Source organism: Rhinatrema bivittatum, chromosome 4, assembly GCF_901001135.1.
Source record: "Rhinatrema bivittatum chromosome 4, aRhiBiv1.1, whole genome shotgun sequence".
NCBI lineage: Eukaryota > Metazoa > Chordata > Amphibia > Gymnophiona > Rhinatrematidae > Rhinatrema > Rhinatrema bivittatum.
The window spans coordinates 385,417,963-385,432,776 of NC_042618.1; the positions used below are offsets into that span (position 1 = coordinate 385,417,963).

Consider the following 14,814-nt stretch of genomic DNA (forward strand, 5'->3'; position numbering starts at 1 on the left):
GATTGGACTGCTTCTGCCTGTCAAGCTTTTGAGGCCCTTAAAGAAGCCTTCTTGTTAGACACTTGCCTTCGCCATCCGGATCCCAGCCGGCCCTTTGTGGTGGAAGTTGATGCCTCCAATGTGGCCGTGGGGGTCGTACTGAGTCAGTACACTGATTCTGGACAGCTGTTGCCCTGTTCATATTTCTCAAGGAAATTCTCCCCGGCAGAGAGCAACTACTGTGTTGGTGACAAAGAGTTGTTAGCCGTGAAACTTGCCCTGGAGGAATGGAGACAGTGGTTGGAAGGAGTCAACCATCCGGTTACGATTTACACCGATTACAAGAACCTAGCAGTCTTGAAGCAAGCCTGAATCCAAGACAAGCCCGGTGGTCGCTGTTTTTTGACCGGTTTGACTTTACGTTACGCTACCGACCCGGCTCGAAGAACGTTCGAGCTAACGCGCTCTCGTGCTCTCGCGCCCCTCTGAGGTCGAAGAGACTCCTGATACACCCCAATATATCTTGGACCCTGCGAAAGTAAGTCTGGCTGCAACCTTAGTGTCGTCCCAAGGGAAGACCGTCGTTCCACATCGCTCTCGGAGAGCAGTTCTCGCTTAGGCCCATGACTCCCTCACTGGGGGCCATGCTGGTTGGAAAGGGACTTTAGACTTGTTAAACCATTTCTACTGGTGGCCAACGGTGAGACAGGACGTCCAAGCTTTTGTGGGCTCATGCCCTACCTGTGCTGTTCAAAAGCCGCTCATCGGGAAGCCCAGGGGCCTGTTGCAACCATTGCCCATCCCGGTGGAGCCTTGGACACACATCTCCACCAATTTTGTCGTGGACCTTCCTGCCTCAGGAGGTAATTCGGTCATTTGGGTAACCGTTGACCGATTTTCCAAGATGGCGCACTTTGTCCCTTTGCCTAAGCTACCTTCTGCATCTGAACTGGCCGGCCTGTTCGCCCAGCATATCTTTAGACTTCACGGTCTCCTGCAGGATATAGTCTCTGATCGAGGACCACAGTTTACAGCTCGTTATTGGGAAGCCCTGTGCAAACGCTTCAATGTGCAACTTAGTCTTTCGTCAGCGTTCCATCCTCAAAGTAATGGGCAAACGGAATGAACCAACTGAACCTTGAAGACTTTTCTTCGTGCCTTCGTGAACGAACGACAAGATAATTGGGCTAAGCTACTCCCGTGGGCGGAGTTCTCATATAATAATCACACGCATGCTGCTACTGGAAGTTCGCCGTTCCTCATTGTTTATGGGAAGCAACTTCGTCTGCCCTTACCTTCACCTGAACCTAGTGCACTCCCGGCAGTGCAACTCTCAGCTCGCCAGCTTCGTTCCTTGTGGATCTCTACCCAGGAAAAGATCCGTAAAGCCGCCCGGTCTGCTAAGAAGTGGGCAGATAGGCATCGTCAGCCAGCACCCATCTTCGTCCCAGGAGACCGTGTCTGGCTTAGCACCAGAAATCTACAGCTACGTATCCCATCTAGAAGACTAGCTTCGAAATTCTGTGGGCCTTTTCGAGTCGCCGAACAAGTGGGAGCAGTCTCATACCGTCTGCGCCTACCCTCCTCCATGCACATACATGACGTGTTCCATGTATCATTGCTGAAGCCTCTTGTGTTACCCAGGTACCACTCCCGGGCTCCTGAACCATTGGATCCTTCAGTACTGGACGAGGTCACGTATCAAGTGCGTGAAGTTTTGGATGTCCGGTTTCATCAGCGCCGATGAGAATTCTTGGGAATCGGCCTGTAACATCCTCGACAAGGACTTATTACGGAAGTTCCATCTGGACCACCCAAGAAAACCTGGACTGGCTAAGAGGGGGCGTAAGAGGGGAGGTACTGTTGCGGTTCTGGCCACGAGCACTGCGGGCTCCCGGACCTGTTGCTGCTTCCAGAGGCCTGGTTTGCGTCCTGTTTGGCGGCGTCCCCGCTGGGGCTGCACCACTGCAAGGTCTCCCATGGACACCTGGCTCCTAGGCACGCGCGCGCGCCACTTGGGCGCTTTTCTAGGCTGTTTCCCGCCAGTGGTGACTCTGCCCAACTCCTGACGTCAGACGCTGCAGCCTTCATAAGCCGGCCACGGCCATCCAGTCTGTGCCCCGGAGTGACTCGCTTTGCTTCGTCGCTCCGTTCCTGCTACAGTACCTGCCTACTTGGTTCCTGCCTGCCTGCCTCTACAATGCCTGCTTGGTTCCCGCCTGCCTGCTACAGTGCCTGCTTGGTTCCCGCCTGCCTGCTACAGAACCTGGTTGGTTCCTGCCTGGTTCCAGTACTCGAGTCTTGCTACAGTTCCTGCTTGGTTCCAGTACCCGAATCCTGCTACAGTTCCTGCCTGGTTCCAGTACCCGAGTCTTGCTACAGTTCCTGCCTGGTTCCAGTACCCGAATTCTGCTACAGTTCCTGCCTGGTTCCAGAACCTGAACCCAGTTACAGTATTGCTACTGTCCTAGTCTGGTTCCAGTTACCTGTCCTGATCCACAACCCGCCTAAGTCCCAGCTGCCGGGCCCCTACAGGCTCCTCCCGGGGGGGCTTCGGCTTCCAAGGGGAAGCCACCTAAGTCCCAGCGGTTGGGCTCCTACGGGCTCCTCCCAGGGGAGTACCAGCTTCCATGGTGAAGAGCATCTATGTCCTGCCTGAACATCTGCCTCCCGGCCTGCTATTCATTAGAGACATTGACCACCTTTTCCAGTCTCCAGCAGGTCGGCCCAAGGGTCCACTAAACAGAGACTCCCATAACACATAGGTACTTGCATGCACATCTCTTGGCCCTGTCCCAGAATGCCCATACTCCGCCCACATTCCGTTCCTTTTTTCCCCTGATGCAACATATTTGCGTAACAGTACTTTTGCGCATTTGTGGGTGGCTTATAAAATTGGGTGGACGTGCACATGTACTAGATACGCGCATATCTCCCAATTTTGGCATGCGACCCACTTTTAACATTCACCTTTAAGTGAACTCCAGTGATGTATGATACCAAGGGTGGCCAACAACAAGAGCCTCAAACAAGTCTGGTTTTCAGGATAGTCACAACGAATATGCATGAGATCTATTTGTATACAAAGGAGGCAGTGCACGTGGATCTATATCATAAGAACATAAGAAAATGCCATACTGGGTCAGACCAATGGTCCATCAAGCCCAGCATCCTGTTTCCAACAGTGGCCAATACAGACCATAAGAACCTGGCAAGTACCCAAAAACTAAGTCTATTCCATGTTACCATTGCTAATGGCAGTGGCTATTCTCTAAGGGGTAGATTTTAAAAATTTGCGCGATCGTGTACTTTTGTTCGCGCATCAGGCGCGAACAAAAGTACGCTGGATTTTATAAGATACGCGCGTATCTGCATGTATCTTATAAAATCCGGGGTCGGCGCGTGCAAGGGGGTGCACATTTGTGCAACCTGCGCGCACCGAGCCAAGCGCGCGCGGCCTGTTCCCTCCGAGGCCGCTCCGATTTCGGAGCGGCCTCAGAGGGAACTTTCCTTCGACCTCCCCCCACCTTCCCCTCCCTTCCCCTACCTAACCCACCCCCCCCCCGGTCCTATCTAAACCCCCCCTTACCTTTGTTTTCAGATTTACACCTGCTAAAAGCAGATGTAAATCTGCGCGCGCCAGCAGGCTGCTGGCACGCCATCACCTGACCCGGGGGCTGGTCTGGAGGCCTCGACCACGCCCCCGGGCAGGCGCCACACCCCCGGGCCCACCCCCGAAACGCCGCGTCACACCCCCGAAACGCCGCGTCATTTCGGGAACGCCCCCGACACGCCCTCTCCTCGCCCCTTTTACGAAGCCCCGGGACTTACGCGCATCCCGGGGCTCTGCGCGTGCCGGTGGCCTATGCAAAATAGGTGCGCCGGCGCACTCAGGGCATTTAAAATCTGCCCCAAAGTGAACTTAATAGCAGGCAATGGACTTCTCCTCCAAGAACTTATCCAATCCTTTTTTAAACACCGCTATACTAACTGCACTAACCACATCCTCTGGCAATAAATTCCAGAGTTTAATTGTGCGTTGAGTAAAAAAAAACTTTCTCCGATTAGTTTTAAATGTGCCCCATGCTAACTTCATGGAGTGCCCCCTAGTCTTTCTACTATCCGAAAGAGTAAATAACCGATTCACATCATGCATATTCATTGTGGATATTCTGCAAACTAGGCCTGTTTGTGGCTTTTGAGGACTGGAGATGGCCACCCTTGTATTATATCATATCCACATTGCAATGACTAAGGGGGTAATTTTGTAACAGCCCATGCAAACTAGCTGCATAAATTACATCCATTTTCAAAGCAATTTAAGCTCATAAATTTGCTTTGAAAACTATCCCACCAAAATTATTCACACACAATTACATCTGCTAATTTGTATGCAGAAAATTTATGCTCATGCTTTAGAAAATTCAAAATCATACATGTAAATGCAAACCCCTCCCCAACCCCACCATGGGAACGTCTTCACTCAGTCTGGGTACATTTACACACATGCAGGAGATACATGAGTAAGTTTGCCCACATACTAGGCAGGCAATTTTATAACAGCAAATTTCCCTGGGACAGCTTCATTTTACCCATGAAAATGCCTTTGAAATGAGTACATTTTCTAAATAACATATAAACATGTACGTAGAATGCCTTTGCAATTATGCTATTTTATAAATATGAAAAGTATTTGTGTATTTTGGTTTCTTGAATACATTTTACTGTTGCAAAAAAAGGGGCAGTCTAAGGGCTTTCTGGGGCGGGGGTCAAAAAGTATGTAGGGAAGTTGCTATTTTACATGAAATATATGCGAATAAATTATCCTAATTCAGCGGTCTCTACATTTCTCATTTATTTAGTTCCACTGTCCTTTGCTTCTGGCTACCCTAGCCCCCAAGTTTACATTTCCTTGTTTGATGTAACTTTTGCTTCTTTGTTAAATAGTTTATTCAGTTAACCCCCTTGTTCTATGTAAACCGATTTGATATGAATCTATTCATGAAGGTCGGTATAGAAAAGTATTAAATAAATAAATAAAAAAAAATGTGTACAATTTTACACCTGCTAATTGATTGACTCCCACTGCACAGTTTATAAAAAAACACTATGCTAATTAGTGATGCTAACTTAAGAGACCAGAAGTTGGGCATTTTCTATAGTGGGCCCTTCCATGTGGAACTCTTAACCATCGGAATTACGAGCTACTAATGATACAAATATTTCTTGGAAACAATTGGACTATTTTATTTTTAGAAGCTTTGGGAGAAACTTGATGAAAGGATAAGCGTGTATTTGATTATTTGTATTTAACTTTATTTTGTAATATTATAGTTTTTATTTGTTATGGTTATTTATGGTTTATACTTGTTTATAACATTTTTTAACTTGTCTAGCAAGACAGGTTCACTACAGGTGGGCAATAAATGTGTTAAATAAATAAGCAAATAAATAAATAAATAGCTGTTTATCCGCTTATGCAAGTACTGCAAATAGCTTTGAAAATTAGGCTCCCAAGAAATTTTTTTTTGACAAAATAGAATATTTTAGTTTGGACTCACTAGTGGCAGACAGGAGTTCCAAGTGGTTGTCTCATCACTGCTTGTACTTATGTTGACATTGCAGTTATCGATCTGAGATGCACTTAAGCAGTGTGATGTCCCATCGTCCTCTAGTTCCTCACATTGTTGTCTCCTCAGGCTAGCCAACATCTGAAGTTCTGATGCACTCATTTTGCTACACTGATAATTTCTCCAGTCGTATGTCTAACAAAAAATAAAATAATTGTTAAAGCTATATAACTTAGTAATATGATTACATGAAGTCACATATGAACAGAACTGATCCAATTTCAGTAACATTTCTGACTACAATATTTTAGATAAACAACAACCAGAGTAAATACTAGTATACTTTTACAGATGGCAAGTTAAATGTTAGACTGGCCTGATACATCAGTGCTCTGAGATGAATTTTCAAAAGATGCGCATGAAAAAATAGCACGTGCATGCCTAAACTGGCATGTATGAGAGTACATGCTATTTTAAAAACCATATGCGGTTTTTAAAATTGCATGTACTCTCAGCGAGAACATTTTCAGGTGTAAAAAAAAGGGGCAGGCTGGGGCGTTCCGGGGAGGGACCAATGTTTATGTGCATAAGTTGCTGTTTTACAGCCTGCCACTAATCATTACCTGACCACCAGACTTTCTTGTTTGCCACCTACCACAGACCACTGCCTGACTGCTGGACATTCTTGATCACCGCTTGCCCTGACTCTGGTCTGTCTTTGACTTCACCTGCTTGTCCTTGCCTCACCTATGGATCTTCTGGTCTTCAGCAGAGGCCCCCACCTCAGACCTGCCAGCCCCGGCACCCAAGGGCTCAACCTAAGAGGAGCGTGGGCTGGTATAGGTGAAGCTCCAGCCAAGCCTCTGCCTCATCCGACTTTGTCAGCAGATGGTGGGGATTTACAGGGCTCCTCCCTGCAGGTTGAGATCCAAGGGTCCATACCCTCAACAGATGCCAAGGCCATGGACTTTGCAAATGCAACAGCCTTGCAGATCATCCCAGATCTGGCATACAAGATTCAGGAACAGCAGAAGTTTCTGGAACTTCCAGTAGCTTCTATGGAACAGCTCTATAATCAATTAGATGCCACCTCAGCTCCACTGATCTCACCACCCACTTCGCCAGCACCCACGGTATCCAGCCAACCGATACCACAGGTGCCAGCTCACCTCGGTATGCCGGGGATCCCAAGCAATGCTGTAGGTTCAACTGCAAGATGATATGGTGAAGTCACTTACATTCTTTCCCTCCTGGTTTGGACCTCCCTTCTCTGGGAGTGGTCAGATCCACTGTTACAGGACCTGTACCAATTCACCAAAGTGTTCAAAAAGGTCTTTGAAGAACCAGGCTGGTTGGCCACTTGGGCGCAGAACTTTTCCACCTGTGCCAGGGCATATGCACCTTAGTGGAATATACCATCGAATTCTGCTCCCTGGCAATGGAACTTGACTGGAGATGGGACTAACTCTGAAGCTTCTTCCTGGAGAGCGTGTCCCCAGGATCAAAGATGAGCTCGCTGCCCAAGACCTTCTGGAGATCTTGGAAGGCCTCATCGACTTGACAGGCAAGATTGACTGTCACCTTTAACAGCGAGCCAGGGAGGCTCAACCACCCTTAGAGCCATTATGTTGGCTCCCTGCTTACTTTCACCATTGGCTCTGGCACTGTCAGCTGGTTGGCTCCTCTGACAAACCCATGCAGTTGGGTGGCAGCCACTTAATGCCTGAAGAGAGGCTCTGCCGCCAGCAATTAGGCTTGTGCCTATATTGTGCGGGCAAGGGCCACCTATTAGTCTAATGCCCACTGAAACCAGGAAATTCAGAGCCTAGGATCTGATGGGGGAGATGATCCTAGGCTTTATACATCTATTGTCCAACTATTGCTTCCAGTGACAGTCATGTTGAGTTACTTGAATTTCCCTACTCTAACAGTGGTGGACTCTGGTTCTAGAGGAAATTTGATAATTTGTGGATCATCTCCAGATTCCCACTATCCATAGGAGATCTCCCTTGATCATCTCGCCTATTTATGAGGATCCTCTGCCTGGCCAGATCACACTGACAACCACCCTATTTGCCCTGCGCACAGGGTTGCTGCATCAAGAACGGATATGTTTCCATGTCATCAGCAGGGCCATCCACCGAATTGTACTAGGACTACCCTGGCTCCAAAAGCACTCCCCTCGAATCAACTGGGCCACCTTGCAGCTCACCCACTGGGGTCCAGAGTTCCTCGACACGTCTAGAACACACAGAACATCCACTCCGCCTGCTCGTGGCCCATGGCTCTTTCGGACCTTCTTTCTTAGTATGCCAACTTTGATGATGTTTCTCCAAAAAGAAGGCTGAAATCCTACTGCCTCATTGATTATACAACTGTGGGATCAAACTCCTCCCAGATACTACACTCCCTTGGGGAAGGGTTTACCCTTATCTCTCCCTGAGACCCAAGCAATGTCAGACTACATCCAGGAGAACTAGAGTGGGGTTTCATCTGACCTTCCTCTTCGCCAGCAGGGGCCAGGTTTTTCTTTGTGGCGAAAGAGAATGGTTCACTCAGGCCATGTATTGACTACCGTGGGTTGAATGTCATCACCAAAAAGTATCATTACTCTCTACCATTGATCATGGAACTTTTTGACTGACTCCAAGGTGCTAGAATCTTCACTAAATTAGATCTCAGGGGAGCCTATAACTGGGTCCAGATTAAAGGTGGTCATGAATGGAAGACAGCTTCCAATACTCGTGATGAACATTATGAATATTTGGTTATGCCCTTTGGGCAATGCAATGCACCTACAGTCTTCCAAAAAATGGTTAATGACATTTTTTGAGACCTACTTTATTGCTGTGTTGTCGTGTACCCTGATGATATTGTTATGCTCAGGCTTGTGAACCCTTGGCCGACAGGAGGATGGTATACATTTTGGAAGATCCGTAGGTTCTCTCGTCGGGTGGCGAGGCAAAGCGGAAGACGGGACCATCTGACCCTCGGCATTGGAGACTGAGGCGACTGCGGAGGCGAATGAAGAGACGAGAAGGGAAGCTGTGTCTTCACCACTGGAGGTTTGTGGTCACCACAGGAGGAGCCCGTAGGGACCCAGACCGCTGGGGCTTAGGTGGACCTTTGAGAGGTCAAGATATCGGTGCAAGGGCTGACTGGAGCTTCGCCCTGGAAGCCCGCGGTCCCCCCAGGAGGAGCCCGTAGGGACTTAGGAGGGCCCTTGGAGACGGTAGTCTAGAAGGAGTCCTAGGTCGAGTGCCAGAGGGTCGTTGCTCACCAGTCCGAAGTCATACACCGAGGGATCACCACTTGCCAGTCCGAAGTAACACACCAGAGAATCACCGCTTGCCAATCCGAAGTCGCACACCAGAGAATCACCATAAGCCAATCCGAAGTCAGGAACCGGGAACACCAAGACGAAACAGGAACAGGATCCAAAGCTCAAGGAACTCACCGAAGCAAGCAGACTAGACAGTGCTGGAGGGCATTGCCAAGTCACTGAATGAGCAGAGGAAGCTTCCCTATATACTTCCCCTGCTCAGGCTGATCAAGAACAGGTGAAGCTAGTTAAAGGGATTAGGTCCCTTTAAATCTGCAAAGGAGGCGCAGCCTCGCGCCTAAGGATGGCAGCGGCCATCTTTTATTTTCCCCCGCAGAGGAGAGACGTCGCTGGACACCGCGAGGGGGGAGCAGGATGGCTCCCCCTGCAGCGAGCAACACCAGGGGCCGCGCCGGAGCGACGGCCTGAGTCAGAGCCCTCCCCCGGGGCTGCGGCGGCAAAGGAACGTCGCGGACAAGGTAGGGGGCCGCGGTCATGGTCTGCCACGGCCGCGGAACACAATTAGATATACTAACCTTCTCTCCAGATCTCAATGCCTATCGTCATCATATACGTACTGTCTTACAACACCTGTGAGAAAACAACTTGTTCGCCAAACTGGAAAAATGCTTATTTAAGAACATAAGAACATGCTATACTGGGTCAGACCAAGGGTCCATCAAGCCCAGCATCATATTTCCAACAGTGGCCAATCCAGGCCATAAGAACCTGGCAAGTACCCAAAAACTAAGTCTATTCCATGTTACCATTGCTAATGGCAGTGGCTATTCTCTAAGTGAACTTAATAGCAGGTAATGGACTTCTCCTCCAAGAACTTATCCAATCCTTTTTTAAACACAGCTATACTAACTGCACTAACCACATCTTCTGTCAACAAATTCCAGAGTTTAATTATGCATTGAGTGAAAAAGAACTTTCTCCGATTAGTTTTAAATGTGTCACATGCTAACCTCATGGAATGCCCCCTAGTCTTTCTATTATCTTAAAGTAAAAAACCAATTCACATCTACCCGTTCTAGACCTCTCATGATTTTGAACACCCTTCCTGGGATACATTGACTCAAGGATACATTGACTCAAGGGAGTCAATGTATCTCCCTCAAGGGAGAAGATGATTTTGAACACCCTTCCTGGGATACATTGACTCAAGGGAGAAGATAAAGGCATTGAAGACTCACTAACTGTTATCGTCAATTTATCCCAAATTACTCCACTATAGCTGCACCTCTTACAACTCTCACCCGAAAGGGTGCCAATACTAAAGACTAGCCTCCAGAAGCCATAGAAGCCTTCCAAGAACTCAAGGATGCCTTCTTGAAAAAACCTTGCTTCTGTCATCCAGATCCCACACATCCATTCGTTCTTGAAGTGGATGCCTCCACTCTGGGGATAGGCACAGTTCTAAGGCAACACTCACCTAAAGGAGTCTTTCACCCCTGCTGGTTCTTCTCAAAGAAATTTTCTCCCGCAGAGCACAATTATGACATCGGTGACAGGAAACTCCTAGTCATCATACTAGCTCTTGAAGAGTAGCGCCATCTACTTGAGGGAGCCTAGCACCGTATTACAATTTATATAGATCATAAAAATCTCAAACACCTGCACCATGCTCAGCAGCTGAACGCAAGACAGGCTTGCTGGGCCCTATTCTTGCACGCTTCAACTTCAACTGAGGTATATCCCAGCTTTTGAGAATCTCTGGGTGGATGATCTCTCCTGCTCTTTTCTAACCAAGGACACCCCAGAGACTTCCAGGCATATTATTAACCCTGCTAAGATTATGCTGGCTGCCTCCATGATTGTTAGAACATAAGTATATAAGAAATTGCCATGCTGGGTCAGACCAAGGGTCCATCAAGCCCAGCATCCTGTTTCCAACAGAGGCCAAAACCAGGCCACAAGAACCTGGCAATTACCCAAACACTAAGAAGAACCCATGCTACTGATGCAATTAATAGCAGTGGCTATTCCCTAAGTATAATTGATTAATAGCCATTGATGGACTTATCCAAACCTTTTTTGAGCCAGCTACACTAACTGCACTAACCACATCCTCTGGCAACAAATTCCAGAGCTTTATTGTGCGTTGAGTGAAAAAGAATTTTCTCCGATTAGTCTTAAATGTGCTACTTGCTAACTTCATGGAATGCCCCCTAGTCCTTCTATTATTCGAAAGTGTAAATAACTGAGTCACATCTACTCATTCAAGACCTCTCATGATCTTAAAGATCTCTATCATATCCCCCCTCAGCCATCTCTTCTCCAAGCTGAACAGCCCTAACCTCTTCAGCCTTTCCTCATAGGGGAGCTGTTCCATCCCCTTTATCATTTTGGTTGCCCTTCTCTGTACCTTCTCCATCGCAACTATATCTTTTTTGAGATGCGGTGACCAGAATTGTACACAGTATTCAAGGTGCGGTCTCACCATGGAGTGATACAGAGGCATTATGACATTTTCCGTTCTATTAACCATTCCCTTTCTAATAATTCCTAACAATCTATTTGCTTTTTTGACTGCTGCAGCACACTTTTTTGACTGCTGCAGCACACTATGATGCCTAGATCTTTTTCCTGGGTGGTAGTTCCTAATATGGAACCTAACATCGTGTAACTACAGCAAGGGTTATTTTTCCCTATATGCAACACCTTGCACTTGTCCACATTAAATTTCATCTGCCATTTGGATGCTCAATCTTCCAGTCTTGCAAGGTCCTCCTGTAATGTATCACAGTCTGCTTGTGATTTAACTACTCTGAATAATTTTGTATCATCCGCAAATTTGATAACCTCACTCGTCATATTCCTTTCCAGATCATTTATATATATCATTTATATATATATTGAAAAGCACCAGTCCAAGTACAGATCCCTGAGGTACTCCACTGTTTACCCTTTTCCACTGAGAAAATTGACCATTTAATCCTACTCTCTGTTTCCTGTCTTTTAACCAGTTTGTAATCCACGAAAGGACATCGCCTCCTATGCCATGACTTTTTAGTTTTCGTAGAAGCCTCTCATGAGGGACTTTGTCAAACGCCTTCTGAAAATCCAAATACACTACATCTACCGGTTCACCTTTATCCACATGTTTATTAACCCCTTCAAAAAAATGAAGCAGATTTGTTAGGCAAGACTTCCCTTGGGTAAATCCATGTTGACTGTGTCCTATATATCATGTCTTTCTATATGCTCTACGATTTTGATCTTGAGAATAGTTTTCACTATTTTTCCTGGCACTAAAGTCAGGCTCACTGGTCTATAGTTACCCGGATCGCCCCGGATTTCTCCAGGGAAGATGGTCATTCCTTCCCGTCCACACAAAAAAGTACTAAAATGGGCCCATGTCTCCCATGCCACAGGTCACCCTGGATGGGCTCGAACCCTTGCACTGCTTCAGCAATACTACTGGTTGCCTCAAATAAAGCAGGATGTCAAGACCTATGTGGATTCATGCCCCACCTGTGCACAACAGAAAACACTTCTTGGACGACTCTGGGATGTTACAGCTGTTGCCAGGCCCTACGGAACCCTGGACCCACTTGTTGACAAATTTAATCGTGGATCTCCCCCTCTCAGAGGGTGTCACCTTAATCACTTCTCAAAGATGGCTCATTTTGTGCCACTCCCAGACATCCCTTCAGCCCTGGAATAGGCACGGCTGTTCACTCTCCATGTATTTTGCCTACATGGTTTACCCAAGCACATGCTGTCGGACAGAGGGCTACAATTGAATGCAAAATACTAGCGTTCACTTTGTAAAAAATTTGGCATTATGCTGGATTTCACCAAAGCATGCCACCCTCAAGCAAATGGACAGGCTGAACTCATGATTCGCACACTCAAAACCTTCCTCCGTGCTTACATCAAGGAGTGCCAGGACAATTGGGCTACTCTCTTGCCTTGGACAGCGTTCTCACATAATTCTCATGTCCATGCTGCCACTGGGGTTTCCCCATTCCAACTAGTCTATGGGAAACAGCTATTACCTCTTCTGCCTTTACCCATGATAGTACTTTCACCACCAGCTGCAAAAACTTTGTACACAAACCAATGCCCTTATTCAGAAGGCAGTTGACAGGGGGAAGAAGACTACTGATGCCCACAGAATACTAGCTCTGCGATTCTGAGTTGGGGAAGTGGTGTGGCTAAGCACACAACATATACGCCTGCGAGTTCCATCTATGCATTTGGCTCCTCAATAACTTGGTCCCTTTCCAATTCTATGGCAGATAGGACTGTAACTTATCAGCTAAGGCTACTACCAATACTGACGATATGGTCCTCAGGAGACTCAAACCACTTCTGACAACTGCTAACTTTCGATCAGTACTACAAGCATTAATATTTGCAAGCACTGATTATTGTAATGCACTTCTACTAGGTCTTCCACACCTCACTAAGATCATTACAGGTTCTGCAAAACTCAGCTGCAAGAATTTTAGCTGCAAGAATTTTAACTGGCAAAAGTAAAAGAAATCACATCACTGAAACACTGGCTGAACTACACTGGCTTCCCATTGAACAAAGAATACAATACAAAACACTATGCACCATACATAAGTTAATACATAACAAACCTGCAGACTGATTAAATACAGCCCTCCGTGTACACGTCCCTAACAGAAACCTAAGGTCAGCAAACAAAGCACTCCTAAATATTCCATCAGTCAAAACTGCAAGACTAACACAAGTACGAGAGAGAGCACTATCACTGGCAGGACCCATACTATGGAATTCCATGCCCCTAGATTTAAGATTACAAAGAGACAGCAAAACCTTTAGAAAAGGTTTAAAAACCTGGCTCTTTAAACAAGCTTTTCAGAAAGAGAAGGGTGAATAGAAACCAGGGACAAGCAAAGCACGAACAATAAAACACCCACACACACTGCTGTATTCACTAAATGTGTCGTTTTTAAAGGACAGTCACAATTTTAAAGTTAATTCTGTAATCAAAACCGAGATAGAGAGACCTGGACAAGATTCATTACATTTAACATCTAATATTGATCACTAACTATGTTACCAAACCTTATGGCACTTTTGTAATCGGACAAATTGCATCATTATTACTTTTATGTGCCTTAATGTAAACCGTTGTGACGGTCCACACCAAACGACGGTATAGAAAAGATTTAAATAAATAAATAAATAAAGATATAAGATGTCTTTCATGTATCTCTACTCAAACTCCTGATACCTACCTGGCCCTCTAGGGCATCTCCAGAACCACCAGATGTAGTCAGCGATGATAACACCATCTATGAAATGGAAGAAGTCTTAGACTCTCACCAGAGAGGCAAACGAACAGAGTATCTCCTTTCCTAGAAAGGGTATGGCCCAGAAGAGAACTCATGGGAACCCATCTCTAATATCTTGTATCTCAACCTATTAATTGACTTCCACCTATGCTACCCCAAGAAAAACCGGGCCTCAAGAAGGGGTTTAAAGGGGGGGTACTGTTGCGTTCGGTGGTTCAAAAGCTAATCCCACAATCCACCTCATCTCCCAGTCTGAGCCCTGGTCAAGCAAGGACATGCTCGCGGCAGGGTGCTGCCCTCTGCTGTTCCAGGTCCTGCTCCTCTTAGTCGCGTGCATGGCAGACACTGCCAAATTTAAAGGGCCCATGGCGGGGAAAAGCCCCACAACACAGGCTGATAACATCATCCAGCTAAGGCCTATAAAAGGCCTCCAGACCCTCACCTCGGCAACAGGTTTTCTACTGCTGTGTAGTGTGAAATGCCTCAGTGTTTATCCTGCAGTTCTCTCTTCAGTTCCTGGTCTACTTCATCTTTGGTCAGTTTCTGGTCTACTTCATCTTTGGTCTCCAGTTCTTCAGTGTACCATGACTTGTGTTGCTCTTTGTCCTCCTACACTGCTCATCCATCCTGCTTACCCTTGGATGGATCTTTGGCTTTGACCATG

At 46.8% G+C, this 14,814-nt stretch overlaps 1 protein-coding gene across 2 annotated transcripts in view; it reads right to left on the reverse strand.

Annotated features, from left to right (window-relative positions):
* C4H3orf67 (chromosome 4 C3orf67 homolog) overlaps positions 1–14,814 on the reverse strand; it is a 479,946-nt gene that overhangs the window by 115,442 nt on the left and 349,690 nt on the right. For both annotated transcript variants that reach the window (XM_029600997.1, XM_029600998.1), the window contains one exon: positions 5,541–5,744. In XM_029600997.1, coding sequence (XP_029456857.1) covers positions 5,541–5,744 — 204 coding nt within the window. The remainder of the gene's footprint in view (positions 1–5,540; positions 5,745–14,814) is intronic.